The sequence below is a fragment of the Palaemon carinicauda genome, chromosome 22 (genome assembly GCF_036898095.1).
Source record: "Palaemon carinicauda isolate YSFRI2023 chromosome 22, ASM3689809v2, whole genome shotgun sequence".
NCBI classification, from domain to species: Eukaryota; Metazoa; Arthropoda; class Malacostraca; order Decapoda; family Palaemonidae; genus Palaemon; species Palaemon carinicauda.
The window spans coordinates 64,747,711-64,769,681 of record NC_090746.1 but is presented as its reverse complement, the minus strand read 5'-3'; the positions used below and the strand labels follow the sequence as shown (position 1 = coordinate 64,769,681).

Sequence of the window (21,971 nt, the reverse complement as noted above, 5' to 3'; positions counted from 1 at the left end):
AAGCTAAACTAGTTTTACTTTCAGCTCTGAGAGCCGCCTTCCTCTTCCTATCCTTAATTATCTTCCCCGAGTGAGAAACAAAAACTTTCCACTGTTGTTCACTCCAATCCTTGCATTCATCACAAGTAGATTCTCTAGAGCACTCACAACCCCTACACTTAATGCACTTAGTGCGCGAATCATAAATTAATTTAACTAACCTAGTTTTGTACCCTCCGGCGCAAAACCTAACTACTGAAGGACTAGAGTCCGACATGATGTAAGACCACAAAATTGCAGAAAAGAAATTCAGTTTCAATTCTACAAACACGGAGTTGAATACTTCACCGATATTGGAGAGATAATACTTCCCAACAAATGAAGAAAAAAGTCTGCACCGACCACCAATGTTCCCCAGAAGCCGGCAGAGAACGAATTGATGTTACCTGGACAGTTGTACCTGTAGCTCCCTTGAGTGGAGGGAGATGACGTCACCTACATCAGCGATGGCGGCGCCACCGCGGTAGTTTTGAATCTATTGTCCGCCATTCGTAGGGAACCTACAGCTGTATAATTGTTCGGTAAGACACTGCTATAAAATGTTAGGTTAGGTTAGGAGTTATCCCACCCTAGGGCACCAAACATAACTGAAATCGTGTTTTTCGTGCCGGTCTCTGTTGCCTAACCCTCGCGAAGTGTGGGGGCGACTGTACAATACTTCTTACGGTGACCTTTGCCAACCGAACGCTACTCTACTTATCTAATTTTTGTCCGTAATATCCAAAGGCCGTAGTAACTGTGTCTGTTGTTGTGAGGTTTACTGTTAATATATGAGTCTGTATAATACTTATCATCATCATTCAAAACTTATAAGTTAAGTTTTGCTTAGTTCTTATCAATCCTCATTACAGTATTCATCATATAAAAAATTATACTGTACTTACCTGTGATACAATGATGGCCAATGCTACGCATCGATACCGTATCCTAAGTCGAACCATTTTTCCATGGGTCTAACGAACTGAAAGAGATAAGGATGGATTTGTTTAAAGGATAGTTTTAAATTTTTATAAAGGTATATCAAGTGTATTTGTACCTATGTGTCATAGCCTACGCAAGATTTTTATATACAAAAAGCTCCCAACAAGCTATTGCTTGGCCATGCAAAATGTAGTATGACAAATTCGTAGATAATTTGTATTTTTCCTAACCATACAAACCTTAGCTATTTAAACAGGGTATTACTTTCGGCGTAGCTGAAATGACGAGCCATTAGAATTTTAATGAGGGTTTACTACCCCCTCGCTAGTTAGCGAGGGGGTAGGGGAGGGGTAGCTAGCTAACCCTCCCCCCTCACACACCGGTGAACTAGTTCACTTTGCTTAGAGGTAGGACTTCACGGGGGACAGGGCTGGCGGGCAAGTTTGATTAAACAGCTAAGGTTTGTATGGTTAGGAAAAATACAAATTATCTAAGAATTTGTCATTTGTTCCGTAACCGAAATACAAACCACGCTATTTAAATAGGGTGACTTAACCCTTAGGAAGGGTGGTAAGTCCCAGCCGTTACTGGCTTTTGGCTTTTACCCAGGGACTCAGTATCTGAGTGTGTAGAACTCAAGATAAGGAGTCCCTGCACCTCGCAAGTACCTTGCTCTGCAAGGACTGCGGCCTACGTAAGCTTGTGTGTGAAAGAATGAAGTGTGACTCGTCCTAGGAAGTTGACCTAGAGTCCTTTAGAGGGAATTCTAGTTTAGGACGTTCCCAATACCACCTCGTAAGGGTATGGGGGACGCAACAGTATTATCTTAATACTAGGAACACAATGAAGCATGGTTTACCTGCAGTGGTTTGAGGTCAGCTGTACAGAGAACCCAGGATGCTGCTTTCCCCAAGAGAGGGGAGGATGAAGAAAAAAATAAGGGCCAGGCATACCTTTTCATTCATGCAGACTAAAACCGGGTAACAATGCCCTCAACCTTCTGCTACTTGTCCATTAAGGAACCTGAGGTTTAAACCAGCTGTTGTGCAGCCACCACAGGGCCGATAGAGAACGTATCGAGCCTCCTGCGTCACTGAGTAGTTTCTCTTAAATGCCAGGGACGTAGCGATGCCCCTGACATCATGTGCTCTAGGGCGACGTGACAGAGGAAGGTCTGGATTCAGGGAATGGTGGATGACCCTGCGAATCCATGCTGAGATAGTATTCTTAGTGACCCTCCTCTTCGTCCTTCCTGTGCTCACAAACAATGCTTGCACTCGAGGACAAACTGCAGCTGTTCTCTAAGATAGAGCCTCAGACTCCTTACTGGGCACAGTAGGGGATGGTCTGGGTCATCTGTTACAGAACAGAGACTCAAAATCCGGAAAGAGTCGAACCGGGGATCCAGCACTCCTGGATTTTGAGTCTTAGCAACAAACTCAGGGACGAACCTGAACGTTACCTCCCTCCATCCCCTTGAATGGGCGATGTCATACGAGAGACCATGAAGTTCGCTGACTCGCTTGGCCGAGGCCAAAGCAAGTAGGAACACCGTCTTCCAAGTTAGGTGGCGATCAGAAGCCTGGCATAATGGTTTGAACGGAGGTCTCTTAAGAGACCTGAGGACTCGAACCACGTTCCATGGAGGAGGTCTCAACTTCCGACTGAGGGCAGGTAAGTTCATAACTTCGTATGAGTAGAGAAAGTTCCAGCGAGGAGGAAATGTCCATTCCTTTTAGCCTGAAGGCAAGACTTAATGCTGAGCGATAGCCTTTCACTGCCGAGACTGAAAGGCGCATTTCTTCCTGCAAATACATGAGAAACTCCGCTATTGCTGGAATAGTGGCATCGAGAGGCGAGATACCCCTTCCACGACACCAACCACAGAAGACTCTCTACTTCGCCTGGTAGACTCCTGCGGATGATTTTCGCAGGTGTCAAGACATCCTTTCCGCAACTTGTTGCGAAAAGCCTCTCTCTGTGAGATGATGGATAGTCTCCAGGCGTGAAGCCGCAGCGATGCTATGGCTTTGTGGAAGATGTTGGTGTGTGGTTGCTTGAGTAGCTCGTGTCGAGGAGGGAGTTCTCTCGGGAGTTCCGTCAGGAGCTGCAGAAGGTCCGGGAACCACTCTGCTTGATGCCATAGCGGAGCTACTAAGGTCATTGACTGGTTGACCGATATTCCGGTCTTGTTGAGCACCCTTCTCATCAGACAGAATGGAGGAAAAGCGTAAACGTTGATGTTGTCCCACCGTTGTTGGAAGGCATTTTGCCAGAGTGCCTTGGGATCCGGGACTGGGGAGCAGTATAGCGGAAGCTTGAAATTCAAGGCTGTCGCGAACAGATCCACCGTCGGGGAACCCCACAAAGTCAGGACTTTGTCCGCTACTAGAGGATCCAAAGACCACTCGGTACTCACTATCTGGGATGCCCTGCTCAGACTGTCGGCGAGCACATTCCCTTTGCCCGGAATGAAGCGAGCCGATAGTGGAATAGAGTGGACTTCTGTCCATCTCAGTATCTCTACTGCAAGATGGGATAGCTGTTGTGAAGAGGTACCTCCCTGCTTGTTGATGTAAGCCACTACCGTGGTGTTGTCGCTCATCACCACCACTGAGTGACCCGCCAGGGTCTGTTGGAACTGTTGAAGTGCCAGATATACGGCCTTCATCTCTAGCAGGTTTATGTGGAGGCACTTTTCTGATTCTGACCATAGGCCTGATGTCCTGTGGTTCAGAACGTGGGCCCCCCACCCTTCTTTTGAGGCGTCCGAGAACAGCATCAAATCCGGGGGGAGGACGAGAAGAGCCACTCCCTTTCGGAGGTTTTCGTCTGTCACCCACCACTGAAGGTCCGTCCGTTCCGCAGGACCCACAGGGACCAAAAGGTCCGGGGAATCGTGACCTTGATTCCACCAGGACTTGAGCCGCCATTGCAGGGATCTCATCCTGAGGCGCCCATTTGGAACTAAACGGGCCAGGGAGGAAAGGTAACCGAGGAGACGTAACCACGATTGGGCTGGGAGTTCTTCTCGTCTGAGGAAAGGATCTGCGACCCTCCTCAGCCTTGCTATCCTGTCGTCTGATGGAAATGCTTTGTGGAGATTGGTGTCCAAGATCATGCCTAAATATACCAGTCGTTGAGATGGAAGCAGAGAAGACTTCTCGAGATTTACCATGATCCCTAGATCTTGGCAAAGTCCCAGAAGCTTGTCCCGGTGTCGATGAAGGGTCGACTCCGAGTCTGCCAGGATCAGCCAGTCGTCCAGATAGCGGAGGAGACGGATGCCGATCCTGTGTGCCCACGAAGAGATCAGGGTGAACACACTGGTGAATACCTGAGGTGCTGTGGAGAGACCGAAACACAGCACCTTGAACTGGTAGATCTTGTTGTCTAGGCTGAATCTTAAGTACTTCCTTGAAGACGGATGGATTGGGATCTGGAAGTACGCGTCCTTCAGATCCAGTGTACACATGAAGTCTTGTGGTCTCACTGCAAGTCTGACCATGTCTGCTGTCTCCATGCTGAACAGAGTTTGTTTGACAAACCTGTTCAGAGCTGAGAGGTCGATGACTGGTCTCCAGCCTCCAGACGCCTTCTTTACAAGAAAGAGTCGACTGAAGAAGCCTGGGGAACCGTCGACGACCTCATGAAGAGCATCCTTCTTTAGCATGGTCTCGATTTCTGCCCGTAGGGCTAGCCCCTTTGCCGATTCCATGGCATAGGAGCTCAACGACACTGGATTCGCTGTCAGGGGATGTAGAGATGTTGTGAACGGGACGCGATATCCCTGACTGATTACGGAAATCGTCCAGGAATCGGCCCCGGGTTGCTGCCACCTGATTGCGCAACTTTGTAGGCATCCCCCACTGGTGGACATGCAGGGGGATTGCCAATCCTAGCATTTGCGGCCTCGGCCATTACCTCTAGGATTCTTGCCTCCCCTGGAGGACTTTTTGCCTTTCTTGTCTTTGACAGGAAAGGGTTGCTGTTTGGACACCGTCGTCTTTGCTGCCACTGCCGGTTTTGTCGTCTTGGAGGGGCGTGGTTGTTGAGGTGCTGGAGGTTTGTAGGACTTCGTTGTGAGAGCCCTTTGGAGGAGAGAGTCCTGATTGAATTTCCTCCACCTCTCAGCTGCCTGTTCCACATCTTTGGGCTCAAACAGACTCTTTCCCATAAGGGAAGAATGTCTGAGCTTGCTGACTTCGACGGCCGGGACCTTCGAATGGAACCTTTCTGCCACCGCATCACGTCGTTTCAAGATCGAATTTGCCCACAAGTTCGAGACTTGGTGGGCCAGAAACTCAATGGTGCGGGTGCCCGAAAGGAGGAAGGTCTCCAGGGCCTTCCTGGTGCTTTCCTTGGACAGATCCTCGGATCGCAACAGGATGCCAAGAGACCCCAACCAGACGTCCAACCACGAAGTAGCCTGCATGGCAAACTTCGGGACCTTCTCCTGGCTCAGGATCTCTGTCGCCGAGAAAGTCACTTGCCGGCTAGAGTCTCTCAAGAGGGACTCCCTTGGTAAGCTCTTCCACAGAGAGGTGCAACGGAAGAGCTAAGCAAGACTCCTCCATGATCTCAAAATACCTCCTCTGGTGGACACGAGGAGGTGGGAGGAGCTTGTTGCCAGCAGTGGAACGGCTGGAGGAGGCGAGCTCGGAGAGCTGGCCCTCAACCTTATCCCTGGCACTCTTCACCCCTTGGGACCAGGGCAAAGCCGCACTGGCCTTAACAGGTTTCTGAGTGCCAAAGACTCGGTCCAGGACCGTGTCCTTGCCCTCACGAGGAGGAATCTCAAGGTCCGGGAACCCGTTGAGATGCCTCATCAGAGTCAAGACCTGCCAGAAGGCATGTTCTGACTCTTGCTGCTCTCTCCCCTGGAGAACTGGCAGCAAAGTCTCCCGTCCCCAAAGGCTCTACTTGGGGGGACACGTGGACGTTCTCCGCGGGTCTCGTTGGCTCTGATCGAATCCTGGAAGACGACTTCGGGATGGTTTTAGAGTTCTTCGGTTCCCTCCTAGGAGAGATACAGGACTCCAACAACGAAGTCTGAGGGCTCTTCTCCGCCCCAACACGGGACGATTCTCCTGCTCGAGGTGGGGTTTCTCCCATTGGTGCGGTGGGAGAAGGCCTCACCTCGGTAGACTCCCCTGAGGACGGAAAATCCTCGTCCACAGGAGATGGAGAGAAAGTCTGAGGGGGGGGAAGGAGCCTTCCTTACGGACTTCTTAGGAGCCAGCTTGACCCTGGGAGAAGTCACCATGATTTCTACTCCTCTCTTCCTCTTCAGTGGGGTCGGAGCTGCCCTTGGTTTGAGGCCCAACTCAGAGAAGGCAGGCTTAACAGCCTGGACGACAGCTCTGATAAGGGACCCAAACCATGGCTGCTTACTGACAGACGCAGTGTCAGAGACTCCCTCTGGAGGGAAGGGGATCAGGCGATCCTTTGGAGTAAATACTACAACAGGGCCTGCCTGAAAAGAAAGGGAAGAAGATTGGTGCCTGGACCTATCTCAAGACCTCCCCTCCTCCTGCGAGCACGCTGGTCTGCGCTTGCGGGGGTGTGTGTGTGTGTGTGTGTGTGTGTGTGTGTGTGTGTGTGTGTGTGTGTGTGTGTGTGGTGGTGGTGGTGGTGGTGGTGGTGGTGGTGGTGGTGGTGGTGGTGGTGGTGAAGAAGACGTCCTGGCTTCTCTCATTCCTGAAGACTTGCTTGCTCGAGAGCTCGCGTTGCGAAACCCAGTGGGAATTGCGGTTGGGCTCGCGCTGGCGATCGCACGATGGAATAATCCCAGGTTCGCGCACGTGTGCTGGCGAACGTTCGCGCGGAGATGAAAGCGCGGGCGAGTGATGGCGCGCGGGGCGAGCGATGGCGCACAGGAAAGTGATGGCGCGCAGGCGAGCGATGGCGCACAGGAAAGTGATGGCGCGCAGGGCGCGCAGGTGAGCAACTGCGCACAGGTAAGGGTGCGCGTGGGCGCACAGGCGATCTACGGCGAGCAGGCGATCTACGGCGAGCAGGCTCGTGGGCGTGCTGGGGAGTGATGGCCTGCAGGAGATGGTGCGCGTGGGCGAGCGATCTGGTGAAGGCAGAGGGCCCACAGTAGGACCAGCAAGCGTAGAAGCGCGTGAAGGAGACTGCTCGTGGGCGCGCAGGATATCGGAGGCCTACGGAAGAGCGCACGGTAGGGGCTGAAACCTGTGCGCGCAATGGTGCGCAGGCGAGGGCTGACGAGTGGGCGAGTTCCAAGGGCGCGCAGGAGATCGCTGGCGAGAAGGCAAAGGCCGACTTTTCTTTCCTGTGCCCAGATCCGGAGATCGTGGGCGCGCAGGCGAGCGCTGGCGAGCAGGTGAAGAGCGCTGGTGAGCTGGAGATTGTGGGCGCGCAGGAGATCGTGGGCGTGCGTGGCGCGTATCAGGATCAAGGCACGCAGATGTGCGCTGGCGAGGAGGAGATCTCTGGCGTACAGCAGATCGCTGGCACGCAGGTGAGTGCTGGCGAGCAGGAGAGCACTGGCGCGTCGACTCTGCAGCAGGAGATCGCTGGCGCATTGTCCCTGGCACAGGATGTCTCTGGCTCGTTGTCTCAGGAACAGCAGGAACAGGCGAGTGCTTGCGCGCAGGGGATACCTAGCACTTAAGGGACTTGCTCACAATGTGAGAAAGCCCCTTTTGCCCCGAAGAGACCAGTGCCCGTTGGACAACGGGGTGCGTGGGCGCCCACAGCGCGTCAGCTGCCAGGAACGGAGAAGGAAGGTCAGCAGGTCTGGCAGGCGTAGGAGATCACGAACGATCTGCAGAGAGGTCCAGTGGTGCAACGGCCAAAGCACGGCGAGGAGGATCCTCTGCGGGGGACTGCGAGGACGAGGAGCCGAAGAGGCGCCTCCTAACTCCCTTGTGGGGAGAAGGAAGGCCACTACCGCGAAGAGGAAGACGAGCCTTACGTCGGATACGTCCTCTGGGGGCAGCAGGCAAACCATCGTCAGTCCTCCGAAGAGGAGTGTCTGTTAGTGAAATCCCCCGAGGGGGAGAATCACCTGCAGGAGAGACTGTTGGACTTGGCTCCTCCCTCGAAGGATGTTTGGAGGGGGGAACCAAGCCTTCAGCAACATCAGCACACAAGGCAGAGGTTTGACCCAACTCGTCGGAAGGCTCAGCCACAACAACGTCGACGATAGACAGAGGGTCAACCTCCGCTATCACAGGCGACTGTTTGACAGCTGCTCCCAACTGGATTAGGTCAAACAGGGCTTACCTGGAGGGCGAACCCTTAAGCCCCAAGGAAGCCCAAAGCTGCAACAAATCATCATTAGCAACAGTAATAGATAAATCGTCCCCCGGAGGAGGAGGAGGAGCTGCCTCGCTATGGGAGGCAACTCCCTCTCCCGAACCCTGAGGTTGGTCAACAAAAGTACGGCCTACGCTACCACTCGACGGCCTCTCGGGAGAGACCGATCGAGTGGGAGCTTCGGAGGAGGTTCGGGCAACGAAAGACGAGTCCTTGGAAATTTCTTTCTTCAAGGAGATCCTTGAAGGAGAAAGATCCCGCTTGGACTTCTTCTTTCGGCGCCAGGAAAACCTCTCCCACTGGGAGGTAGACCACTCCCTGCACTCACTACACACTTTATCCTTATCACACCGTTGGCCCCTGCAGAACGGACATAAGGTGTGGGTCCGTTTCGACCGCCGACATATATGTACCACAAGGGCGGTCAGGTAATCCAGGGCATTTCCGCATAATAGAGGCCAACTTCCAAACACACAAACTGCAAAGCAAAAGCAAAAAAAGATCATAGGCTGTCAAGCGAGGGTGGGAGCAGACACGTCTGTTCATCACCCGAACCAAAAGCAAAGTGAACTAGTTCACCGGTGTGTGAGGGGGGAGGGGTAGCTAGCTACCCCTCCCCTACCCCCTCGCTAACTAGCGAGGGGGTAATAAACCCTCGTTAAAATTCTAATGGCTCATCATTTCAGCTACGCCGAAAGTAATACCCTATATAAATAGCGTGGTTTGTATTTCGGTTACGGAACAACTACAATTTGGTACAGTATTTATCTTAAGTTGGCATTTGAAATGCATCATGGTCAAGTATTTAGTAAGAATCATAACTTAATGTTTGAAAAACTACGTTGAATATTAACCTAATTTAAAGTTATGAACACAAATGTTTGCATCTTTAAAAGCTTCCAAATTAAACGTTTGTAAACTGAGGTAGTGAAATATCAAAAGATCAAATGACCAATAATAAAGAATTAAGGTCAGCAACTAGGTTTAGATGTATCCTGTATTACTACTGGCTCACCTTTGTACTTTATTTGTTTTGTAATTGTTACTGATCACACGTATGAAAATTTTTTTTTTTTACAATTTCTTATCTAGTGATACAAGCCAATGTACTTGATATCATTCCTAATAGTCTGTTTTTGATTTTGCTATGCTCATAAATCTTTATTTCATCGTGGAATACTCCATAACAGTTAAATAATCTACAGGAGGTAAGGAAAGAAAAAAAAAATAGAAACCCCTGGGAAGTAGGGAAGACCTGGCATATTAGGTTAGGTTAGACAGCATCCACTTATTTTACTAGATCTGTATTTTCCCCTACACAAAAAAATGACAAATTTGGAAATAATTTCTATTTTTTCTAGTGATACAAACTTTAGCTATTTATAGGGGTACTAGTTTCGGCGAAGCTGAAAGGATGAGTCATTAAAATTTTAGTCAGGTCAACTACCCATTCCACTAGTTAGCGGTGGGGGTAGCTAGCAACACCTCTTACTCACACACCTGTAAGTGTGCTTCACTTTGTTTGGAGGTAGGACTTTGATGGGGGACAGGGTTGGCAGGCAAGTATGTATAGATAGCTAAGGTTTGTATCGTTATGAAAAATTCAAACTATTTCCAAATTTGTCATTTGTTCTGTAACTGGAATACAAACCAACCCTATTTATAACGGTGACACCCATTAGGAGGGCGAATGTCCCTGCCAATCTGGCTTTTGGCCTTACCCGGGGTACAGTACTCCATACTGTGCAGGTTAGTGCATAGATGAGGAGACCCTAACACCTCGCAAAACCCGCTAAGCATGGTCTACGGCCTACACAAGCTGTGTGTCGAGTTATAAGCAATGTGACTCTCAAGGTTTAAGTTATTTCGAGTCTTGTAGGAAATAACTGAGGAGACCGAGACATTCCCAATGCCACCTTGCCAGGGTATAGGGATGCAAGGGAGCAATGGTTTAAGTTCAGCTTGTGCAAAGGACACAGGATGCTTATTTCCCCAAGAAAGGGGAGGAAGAAAGGAAAAGAGCCAGACATTGCGTTTCACTCATTAAGACTAAAGCAGGGTAACCAATACCCTCAACTATCTTCTACTTGTCCAATAAGAGGCTTGAGGTACTAAACCAGCTGTTGGGTCGCCACCACAGGACCGATAGAAAACGTATTGAGGTTCCTGTGGGTCACGTCTTGCAGGTAGTGAGCGGTGAATGTTATCTGACGTTTCAACATGGCCGCTTGCAACACCTGCGACACAGAGTAGTTTCTTTTGAAGGCCAGGGACGTGCCTATGCCCCTGAACTCATGGGCTCTGGGTTGACGTGTTGGAGGAGAATTGGGATTCAGGGCAAGGTCAATGACCTTGCGAATCCATGCAAAGATGGTGTTCTTCGTGATCCTCCTCTTGTTTCTGCCCGTGCTGACGAAGAGGGATGGCACTCTCGGCCGAGCTGCAGCTGTTCTCTTAAGTAGCACCTCAAACACCTTACCGGGCATAGTAACAGATGATCTGGGTCATTGGTTACCGAGCGGAGACTCGTTATCCGGAGGGAGTCAAATCTAAGATCCGAAACCCAGGATTCTGAGTCTTGGCAACAAACACAGGGACGAAGCTGAAGGTTACCTCTCCCCATCCCCTCGAATGGGCGATGTCATATGAGAGACCATGAGGTTCACTAACTCAATTGGCCGAGGCCAAGGCGAGAAAGAAACACCGTCTTCAAATTTAGGTGGCGATCTGTTGCCTGCCGTAATGGTTCGTATGGTGGGCACTTTAAGGACCGAAGAACCTGAAGCACGTTCCACAGGTTAAGTCTCACTTCTGACTGAGGACAGATAAGTTCATAATCCGTATGAGTAGAAAAAGTTCTAGCGATGAAGAAATGTCCATTCCTTTCAGTTTAAAGGCGAGACTCAAGGCTGAGCCATAGCCTTTAATCTCTAAAACCAAAAGGCCCATTTATTCCTGCAAATACACGAAACTATTGCTTCGCCTGTTGGACTGAGGCTAACGATTTCCGCAGGTATCCAGTCATCCTCTTCGCAACCTGATGCGAAAATCCTCTCTGCATGAGAAGATGCTGGATAGTCTCCACGCGTAAAGATGTAGCTATGCTTATCTCTGGTGGAAAATGTTGGCATGTGGTTGTCTGAGTAGATTGTGTTGTGGAGGAAGTTCTCTTGGCAGGTACGTCAAGAGTAGCAGGAAGTCCGGGAACCACTCTGCGTGATGCTATACCAGAGCTATGAGGATCATAGAAAGATTGATTAATGTTCTGACCTTGTTGGGTATTTTTCTCATCAAATGGAACAGTGGGAAGGCGTAGACATCGATGTTATCCCACTGCTGTTGGAGCGCATCTTGTCAGAGAGCCTTGGGATCTGGGACTGGGGAGCAGTACAGCAGGAGCCTGAAGTTTAGGGCCATTGCGAACAGGTTCACAGTTGGAGAACCCCACAAAGTCAGGACTTTGTTGGCTTTTAGATGATCCAAAGACCATTCGGAACCCACTATCTGTGATGCCCTGCTCAGATTGTCGGCGAGCACATTCCTCTTGCCGGGAATACAGCGAGCTGATAGTGAGACTGAGTAGACTTCTGCTAATCTCAGTATCTCAACTGCTAGATGGGATAGGGGCTGCAAAAAAGTACCTCATTTTTTTATGTAAGCCACTACCGCCGGTGTTCTCGCTCATCACCACTACCGAGTGACCCACCAGGAACTGGTGGAACTCTTGAAGGGACAGTCATGCAGCCTTCATCTCTAGGAGATTTATGTGAGGGTACTTTTCGGACTCTGACTCGAGGCCTGAGGCCGTGTGGTGCAGCATGTGGGTACCCAACCCATTCTTTGATGCATCCAAAAACATCATCAAATCGGGTGGAAGGACGAGAAGGTCGACATCCTTCAGCAGATTCTGGTCTGCCAGCCACCATCTGAGGTCTGTCCTTTCCTCTAGTCCCATGGGGATTAGAGTGTCCGGGGAATCTAAGGCCTGATTCCAAGTGGACTTCAGGCGCTACTGGAGAAATCATATCCTGAGGCAACTGTTGGGAACAAGACGGGCTAAGGATGATAGATGTCCGAGGAGACATAGCCACTTCTAAGCTGGGAGTTATTCTCGTCTGAGAAAAGGTCTCGCGACCTTTCTCTTGAATCATGCCCAGGTATACCAGTCTTTGAGTTGGAAGCAGAAATGACTTCTCGAAGTTTACCATGATCCCCAGATCTTGGCAAAACCTCAGAAGTTTGTCTCAGTGCTGAAGAAGGGTTGCCACCGAGTCGGCTAGGATCAGCCAGTCGTCCAGATAACGGAGGAGACAGATGCTGATCCTGTGGGCCCAAGATGACACGAGGGTGAACACTCTTGTTAAGACCTGAGGTGCTGTGGATAGACCGAAGCACAGCAACTCGAACTGGTATTTGTTTTGTAACTGGAATACAAACCTACACTATTTGTTAGGGGGTAATACTTTCGGCGAAGCTGAAAGGACGAGCCATTAAAATTTAGCGGGGGTTAACTACCCATTCCGCTAATTAGCGGGGGTAGGGGGGGTAGCTTTCAACCGCTCACACACCTGTGATTTTGCTCACTTTTCTTTTTTCTCGGATGGTGAACAGTCGTTACCGCTCTTACTCCCCACCAATATTTTGGACTGACATTAATGCTTTTTGTTTGCAATTTCTCTTTAGCAGTGTATTTGTGTAGACTTATGCTGACTATGCGTACCTGCCCTGGACTTGAAGGCTGGATCTGCGGTACCTACATGTCGGCTGTGGACACCGATCGCCACACCCTTTGTCCCGCCTGAAGAGGTCAACGGTGTGATAGTAAATAAGTGTAGTGAGTGTCGGGAGTGGTCTGGCCCCCAGTGGAAATGGTTTGGGCGCCGGCGGAAGAAGAAGTCAAAGTGGGATTTTTCTCCTTCGAAGATTTCTTCGAAAGGGAAAAAACCCAAGGCTGCTGCTTCTGCTTCCAACCTTCCTCCGAAGCTCCTGCTCGTTTGGCCTCTTCCGAGAAACCGTCGAGTAGTAGCGTAGGCCCTTTAACTGATGGTCAACCCCGGTCATCGAGAGATGGTGTTGCTTCCCCTAGCAAAGTGGCCCCACCTCTCCCACCCCAGGGTGAGGCCTTGTCACTTTCTCCTTTTATACAGGTGTGTTCGTCCTTGGGTTTCCGGGGCTGCCCTCCAGGGACTCCTTGCTGCAACTCATCATCTGTGGTGCTAATGTGCAGCCTTCGTCGACTTTGGAGGTGGATCCTATGTTGTGTGGCGATGTAGCGGTGTCAAAGGCATCGTCTGCTGCCGATGGTCCTGCCCCTTCAGATTCTTCAGCTTTTGCTGCCGACTGCGCTTCCCCCATTCCTGATCATCCTTCGAGGGGGAAGCAAAGTCATTCGCCTATCTCTCCTGCAAGTGTTTCTCCTCCTCGGGGGAGTTCACTCATAGAGACTCCTCTGCGGACTGCTGCTTCCAAAGGTCAGCTTGCTGATCCACCGGCCCCCAGAGGACGTCAAAAATCTCACCCTCAGCTTCACCTTAGAAATGTCCCTTCACCATCAGTGAAAAGGAGCCTCTTCAGGTCTTCAGTCTTGTCTTCGCAGCCTTCCCCCACAGAGGAACCTTTTCTTCCGTCGTCTTCTGGCCCTCGACCTTCACCCTCAACTGGACCTTTTCCTAATGACTCTGCCGCTAGTCCTTGGACTTCGGCCTTGGACTCTTCTGTGGATCGTGCGCGATACCCTTCGGAGGATGTTCGCCCTTCCAAAGGGCACATCTCTGTTCCTAATCATCCAACATGCCGATCTTCTCCATCTCACTGACCTTCTGACCTGCCTTCTCCGTTCCTGACTCCTGGTTCACGTCTGCTCGCGAGCGATGTGACCAAGCGTCACTTGCCCTCGCGAATGCGCCATCCTGCACAGCCTTTCAAGCCTTCGGCTGTGCACCAGCGCTCACCACCACGTCAATGCATGCACATTAACTTCCCTTCAGTCTTTCAAATGTAAAAAATGGCCTTCGAGTGAAAAACATACAGTGGAACCTCTACATCCGAACGTATCTACATCCGAATTTTCCAACATCAGAAGTAAAATTCGAGCAAATTTTTGACTCTACACCCGAATTTTATTTCGACACACGAAGTAAGCAATTTTCGTCGTACCGGTTGTATCCGAATTTTTCGACACGCGAAGTACAATTCGAACACGTTCCGACTCTACACCCGAAGTAAACAATACTCGTACGCGTAGTCGGTGCTCATAGCGCCTGAAGTGTTTTTTATTTCCGCCGATAGAAGGCAGCACATCGACCTCGGAGGGACGCTCAATTAGCGGGGCTTGGGTCAGTCCTCTGTTCTCGTCGGCTTCTTGCGGTTGTGCACTGTGCGTTCTGCTATTAACTCTATTTTAATCGTGATTTTTTACGTGCATCCTTTAACGGTAATTTACATAAAGTATGGGTCCTAAAAGGCTTAGTTTTGCCAGTGGTAGTGGTGAGAAAAGGAAGAAGGAAATGCTTTCTTTAGAAATTAAGCAGGAAATTATTGAAAAACATGAGCGTGGCGTCCGCGTGAGTGAACTTGCTAAGCGGTATGGCCGTAATATGTCGACGATCTCGACAATCCTTAAACAGAAGGAAGCTATTAAAGCAGTGAAACCTTCTAAGGGGATCACCATAATTTCCAAACGCCGTACCCCTATCATAGAAGAGATGGAACGACTTCTACTAGTGTGGATTAAGGACAGAGAGATCGTTGGCGACACCATCACCGAGACCGTCATCTGCGAGAAGGCGCACGCCATCTTTACGGACTTGAAGGAAGAGAGCTCTGGGGGTGATGCTAGGGAGAGTTCAACCGAGCCTTCCTCAGATGATTTCAAGGCATCTCGTGGCTGGTTCGAGAAATTCAAGAAACGGTCCGGGATTCATTCAGTTGTTCGCCACGGAGAGGCTGCTAGTGCGGACACAAAGGCTGCAGCTGACTTTGTCAAGAACTTTGAAAAGATCGTGCAGGAAGAAGGCTACGTAGAGCAGCAGGTGTTTAATTGTGATGAAACCGGGCTGTTTTGGAAGAAGATGCCGAGTCGAACCTACATCACTGCCGAAGAGAAGAAATTGCCTGGGCATAAGCTAATGAAGGATCGGTTGACTCTTGCCCTATGTGCCAACGCTAGTGGGGACTTTAAAGTCATGCCCTTACTGGTTTACCATTCAGAGAACCCTAGGGCCTTTAAAGCACAAAACGTCGATAAGGATCAGCTTCATGTTTTCTGGCGATCCAACTCGAAGGCCTGGGTCACTAGGCAATTCTTTGTGCAATGGGTTAACCAAGTTTTTGGCCCTTCTGTGAAGAAGTATCTTCATGAACAGAAATTGCCTTTAAAGTGCCTGCTATGCCTTGACAATGCACCCGCTCACCCCCCCAGACTTGAAGATGATATCTTCGATGAATTCAAGTTCATAAAGGTGCTGTATCTTCCACCGAATACCACCTCTATCCTCCAGCCCATGGACCAGCAAGCCATCTCTAATTTTAAGAAGCTGTACACCAAGCACTTATTTAAGCAGTGCTTTAATGTCACGCAAAGCACCAACTCAACTTTGCGTGAATTTTGGAGGGGCCACTTCAACATCGTGCACTGCTTGAAGATCATAGATCAGGCTTGGGTGGGATTAACTCGACGGACCCTCAATTCTGCCTGGAAGAAGCTGTGGCCTGATGCAGTTTCTCCCCGAGATTTCGAGGGTTTTGACCCCGAACCTGATCCCGTAGTCGGTGCAGCGGAAGCCGTAGAGGTAATCGTCTCCCTTGACAAGTCCATGGGTCTGGAGGTCGACGCAGATGACGTTACGGAACTCGTCGCCGAACATCACGACGAACTTACCCCGGATGAGCTCAAGGAACTCCATGCTATGTCGGAGCACATGAATGATGACGAGGAAGGGAGCGAGGAGGTAGAACATGTGTTAGGTTCGGCGCATATAAAAGAGGTGTTAGGAAAATATCAAGACGTGGTCGACTTCATCGACAAATACCATCCAAAGAAATTGCAGGTTTGTCGTGTAGTTTCTCAATTCGATGATGTTTGCCTAACTCACTTTCGAAACATTCTGAAAAGCCGTACCAAGCAATTATCTATCGATAATTTCTTTAAAAAAACTGCGAAGCGAACTCGTGATGAAGAGGATGTAAGTGATTCGAAGAAAAGGGCAAAGAGTGAAGCGGAAGAAAGTGAAACAAAGAAAACGGAAAAGAGTGAAGCGAAAGAAATTCAGTCAATTTTAAGTGTAGAGAGTGAAAGTGATTAAAATTACGTAATCATCAAAAAGAAAAAAAGAAAATGTAAAAAAAAATGTAAAATAAAAAAAAAAAAAAAAATAAGCTAAGTTATGTTAAAGTTCACTTAGTGTAAGTTAGAATAAGTTACGGTAGTGTACTTTTATCGTAGTTAACCTCTCTACCTCCTCGCCGCCCGTCCATCTCCTCTCTGCGTAGCAAGACTAACAACACCTGCGCTGGAGTTTCTAAGGTAAAGTGACGCTAAAAACCCATTTCTTATTTATAATTTTTTGCTAATTCTTCTTATTTACATGTCTATTCTTCTTATTTACATGTCTATTATATAATTTAGTGTTCATTATTCTCATGGGAAAATTATGTGTAGTAGTTTATTAAGAAGTTATCATAGGTTTTTGGGCTCAACCACGAATTAATCCTATTTCAATGTATTCTTATGGGAAAATTTGTTTCGACATCCAAACCTTTTCTACATCCGAAGTTGGTTCTGGAACGGATTAAATTCGTATGTAGAGGTTCCACTGTACTTCACATTTTAATCAACAAATACGTAAGTTATTATGCTCCAGCCTCTATTAAACATATACTGTAGAGAAAAATACTAAACTAGCCAGCACTCGACCATTTCTTATGGCGAATTCCAGTTTTGCTAGTAATTAAGTATCATATATTTAAGGTAAATATATACTTTAAATACTAGCGAAACTGAAATTTGCTATAAGAAATTGACGAGTGCTGGCTAGTTTGGTATTTTTCTCTATATGTTTAATGGGGGCTGGGGCCTAATAACTTATGTATCAGTCAATTAAAATGTGAAGTCTATCTCTCACTCAAAGTCCATTGTTTACATCTGGGAAACTGATGTCGAGTTACTGCGGTAACTGCGCAGGTGTTGCTTGCATTTGCTATGGCCAGCTTTTCTGTTTTTTGTATGACGTAATCATTACCTGGCTTTTTTAACCAATTAGGAGCATCCATATATCTATACACAAGTTCCTGAATGTTGTTCTACAACAGCAATTATTTTTCCACCCTTCCCTTCAGTTTGAGTTAAACCACCATGACATAAAGACGTTTCTAGGAGGGAACTTAGGGGAAGTAGAATCTATTTTGAAATTTAGTGTAATTTCATCTATGTCACCAATAAATCAGGATGGAAATGCTCTCAGTTCAGTGTATAGCTATTGTTACTCATGTGAAAGTAAAAAAAATAACCCCGAAATAATGAGCCACGGGGATTGCGAGCACAGCTCAACATTGCCGCTTGCCAGTACATACGGAGTTTGCAGTTTTAATTTTTTCGGGAGCGAAGCGAGCCCACAGCAGAGCAAAAACCATTATAAAGGATGTGAAGTGAATCTTAGATAATTATGATACTTTAATTTTCAACCACTTACATGAACCACACATTTTTCCAACTAGTTACCTAGTGTTTATTTTGAATTTCTGACCATTATTATTGCTACAAATAACTCGTTTTATGGCATTTCCCCACCCAAAAAAATACCAGTTTCCCACTGTCCCCATAATTGTTTTTTTTATATAAGGGGGTCCAAAATTTCATAAACGAGTGGTTTGCCCCAATGATCATGGTCAGAAATGCATAAAACACAAGATAGCGAGTAGGAAAAATATATGGTTCATGTATTTGGCTAGAAATTAGAGTACCATATATTTACCAAAAATTGTTCTAGGAAAAAATGACAACGTGAAGTGGGCTCCCACGGATTCGTTTCAGATTATCAGCATCCACTAACCAGTGGAGAAGAATGACACCTAGTCATATATCTCAACTGTCCAGAATAGGACATACTGTACTCATAGGTTTAAGAATATATACATGAAAGTTTCTAATCAATGTATGATTGCAATACGGTTGATAATAAGGGAAATATGTTGGTTCACCGTACCAATATCATGCAGTTTTGACACGTCTACTCTTACATACGATGTTTGCAAAGCTTTGAAAAAGACAACAGCATAACATCGTCATATGTACTTCAAGAACATTAGGCTAGTAATAGGCTATTGACTATTTTCTCAGAATTATATATAATGACGAATACACTGTGATTGATATTTAGGAATGGCATCATACTTACTCTCCATAAGGGAAGGAAAACCCGACGTAACTTTCACCAGATCGAACTAGTCATCTGTTTCGCACATTTAGTGTTTACATTCTTTGCTCACGACGACTCACGAGTCTCACGAATCTGTTCAAGCCCTTGGATGTGTTCGCTATCACAAAATTAGACATCAATTACACTTCCCACATATCAATATAGATGATAAGCACATTACATTATGGTTAATCAAGAATAAGACTGATAGCAGTACGAAAATTGTACTGGAAATCTGTCACCTGAAACAAATATTGACACCAGAAATTTAGTATTGAACTACACGGTCCCACTATTCTTTTTTACGTTTGTTTTGGATTTTATCCTTGAGCATAACGGGTTTCTTATTAAAGTTTTAAAGGTCGCACATGAATAGGCAAGGGACAGTAATATTACTTTACTTTTACTTCAACGGCTGTTTTTTCTGGTCCTGTATAGCAGATGAACCCTAATCTCTACACGACCTCCACTGTCGTTTCATGATATTCATACAGGAGCATTTGAATTTCACAATGCGTATTGCTCGCTTACTGTTAAATCGTCACTGTCGAAGTACTCGCTGATTAAGTCTAGTTTCCTCTTGAAAGCCTTAATATTTTCAAGTATTCGGATGTCTCGTGGGAGCTTATTGTATAGTCTCAGGGCCGCATATTTAAAGGCTCTAGAGCCTACAGTAGACTTGTCTAAGTTCAAATGGTTTGAAGACAACTATATCTATTTTCGTGTCAGGACGATTCGTTGGCTGCACAATATGTAGCAATTCTCTTTGATATTTCGGACGACCGGTTCTGATAACTAGGTGGATTATTGTACACATTTTAAACTCAATTCTTGCTTTAATCGGCATCCAATGGAGATCGATTATACAAAAAAATAAGGAATTAAACAGAATACATCAAAAGCGAAATATTAAATGAATGACATAGGAAAAGAACATCAAAATCAGAACAAATACACAGAAAAACTTGAAAAAACAATTAAAGCATTCACAAAACATAATAGATGGAACTTAAAATATAATACACAGTAATAACATGGAATACAAGAAAAAAATCACTGGATAAGCAAGTAACTCACATAGTAAGAAAAAATACAAGACTAAAACATGTATTTGTTCTGATTTTGATATAGTTCTTTTCCTGTGTCATTTATTTATTTTTTTTTCTTTTTGATGTATTTGGTTTAATTTCTGATTTCTTACTTTTAGTATATTTCATTCCCGTCATTTTTCATGTATTTCGATATATTTGTTATAATTCTTGCCTGTTTAACTTAATTTCATTGACTTAACGTAATTATGAATATTGATTTATGTTTTATGTTTATTTATTAGCTCCGATGATGGGAAATGTTGTTCCCTAAAGCTTAGCAAATAAATTGTCCAAATGCTGAAATATCTACTTTCCTTTGCTTTTCTACTAAATCTCAATCTTTCTAGAAGCAAAAATGCCATTCATTATATATATATATATATATATATATATATATATATATATATATATATATATATATATATATATATATATATATATACAAAATAGGCAAGGTAGCAGGATGGCCAGGGCACCAGCCACCCGATGAGATACTACCGCTAGAGAGTTATGGGGTCCTTTGACTGGCCAGACAGTACTTCATTGGATCCTTCTCTCTGGTTACAGTTCACTTTCCCTTTGCCTACAGATATACCAAATAGTCTGGCCTATTCTTCACAGATTCTCCTTTGTCCTCATACACCTGCCAAACACTGAGATTACCAAAAAATTCTTCTTCACCCAAGAGGTTAACTACTGCACTGTAATTTTTCAGTGGCTACTTTCCTCTTGGTAAGGTTAGAAGTGACTCTTTAGCTATGGTTAGCAGCTCTTCTGGGAGAAGGGCACTCCAAAATAAAATCATTGTTCCATAGTCTTGGATAGTGCTATAGCCTCTGTACCATGGTCTTCCACTGTCTTGGGTTACAGTTCTCTTGCTTGAGGGTACACTTGGACATACTATTCTATCTTATTTCTCTTCTTTCTGTTTTGTTAAAAGTTTTTATAGTTTATATAAAAAAAAATATTTATTCTAATGTTGTTGATGTTCTTAGTATATATTATTTTTCCTTGTTTCATTTCCTCACTGGGCTATTTTCCTTGTTGGGGCCCCTGGGCTTAGAGCATCCTGATTTTCCAACAAGGGTTGTATCTTAGCAAGTAATAATAATAATCTTCATCGTGTGTGTTCCCTATACACAGGGAGGTTAGGAAATCTATATAAACACTAAAAGTATATTCCTATGTAAAATTTTCCAAGGAAGATAGTGCAAGCGATCCAGAATCTCGATGTGGCCCCCATAAGGAGGCTGTGGGGGCAGAACCACGGCCACCTAGAGATCTCTAGGTGGCCGTGGCAGAATACCCAACCTTCTTTCATGAAATCGGACAGGCTAGCACCCTAGAATTTTTCAACATTTTAAAAATTATATATATATATATATATATATATATATATACATATATATATATATATATATATATATATATATATATATATATATACTGTATTATATATATATATATATATATATATATATATATATATATATATATATATATATATGAGGCCATGTCTGTGTGTGTTCGCTATAGAAAGAGAGGTTAGGGAATCTACATAAAAAACTAAAAGTGTATACTTATGCAAAATTTTCCGAGGAAGAGAGTGCAAGTGGTCCCATATCTCTAAGTGTCCCACTAAGGGACCCTCTTTAAAACTTCAGATATATCCAATTCTACACGAAAACTAAAAAAAAAAATATATTAAGATGTAAAATTTTCCGAGGAAGTCAATGGAAGTGGTCCCGAATTTCTAGGTACCCCCTTAAGGGAGCTATGGTGGGAAGAACCCCACCCACTTTAAACCTCAAATATATACGATTCTCTGTAAAAAAAATCTAAAAGCAGGTTCTTATCAAAACAATTTCCGAGAGAGACAATGGAGGTGGTCTGAAATCTCTAAGTGCCGCTTACGAGAACTATGGGGGCCGGGCAGAACTCTCATTCTCTTAAAAAATCAGATAGAAGGAACATTAATGGCAGCTACATGTAAAGGATACGAAGACCAAAGAAATTCTTGCCTTGAAAATAATCAACAAAGAATTGCAGCATTAAGAAATCGGGAAAAAGAAATAAAAGAATGACTCAACTTCAGATTAACAAACAGAGAATGATTGCTCAGTAAAACCTCCAAACACAGGATGAAGGAGAGAATAATCACCATATTGACAGAGTCAGGCATGCAGAACTTAGAGCACACCCACTTAATGCAGAACAA

The 21,971-nt window shown here is 46.1% G+C and overlaps 1 protein-coding gene across 1 annotated transcript in view; it reads right to left on the bottom strand.

The window, feature by feature from the left end:
* Positions 1-18,725, bottom strand: part of LOC137616492 (beta-1,4-mannosyl-glycoprotein 4-beta-N-acetylglucosaminyltransferase-like) — a 52,223-nt gene extending 33,498 nt beyond the window's left edge. Inside the window, exons 1-2 of the mRNA XM_068346304.1 lie at positions 18,642-18,725; positions 924-1,000 (exon numbers count right to left, since the gene is read on the bottom strand). Of these exons, the coding sequence (XP_068202405.1) occupies positions 924-980 (57 nt within the window). The 5' untranslated portion in view covers positions 981-1,000; positions 18,642-18,725. The remainder of the gene's footprint in view (positions 1-923; positions 1,001-18,641) is intronic.
* Between the last annotated feature and the right edge of the window lie 3,246 nt (positions 18,726-21,971).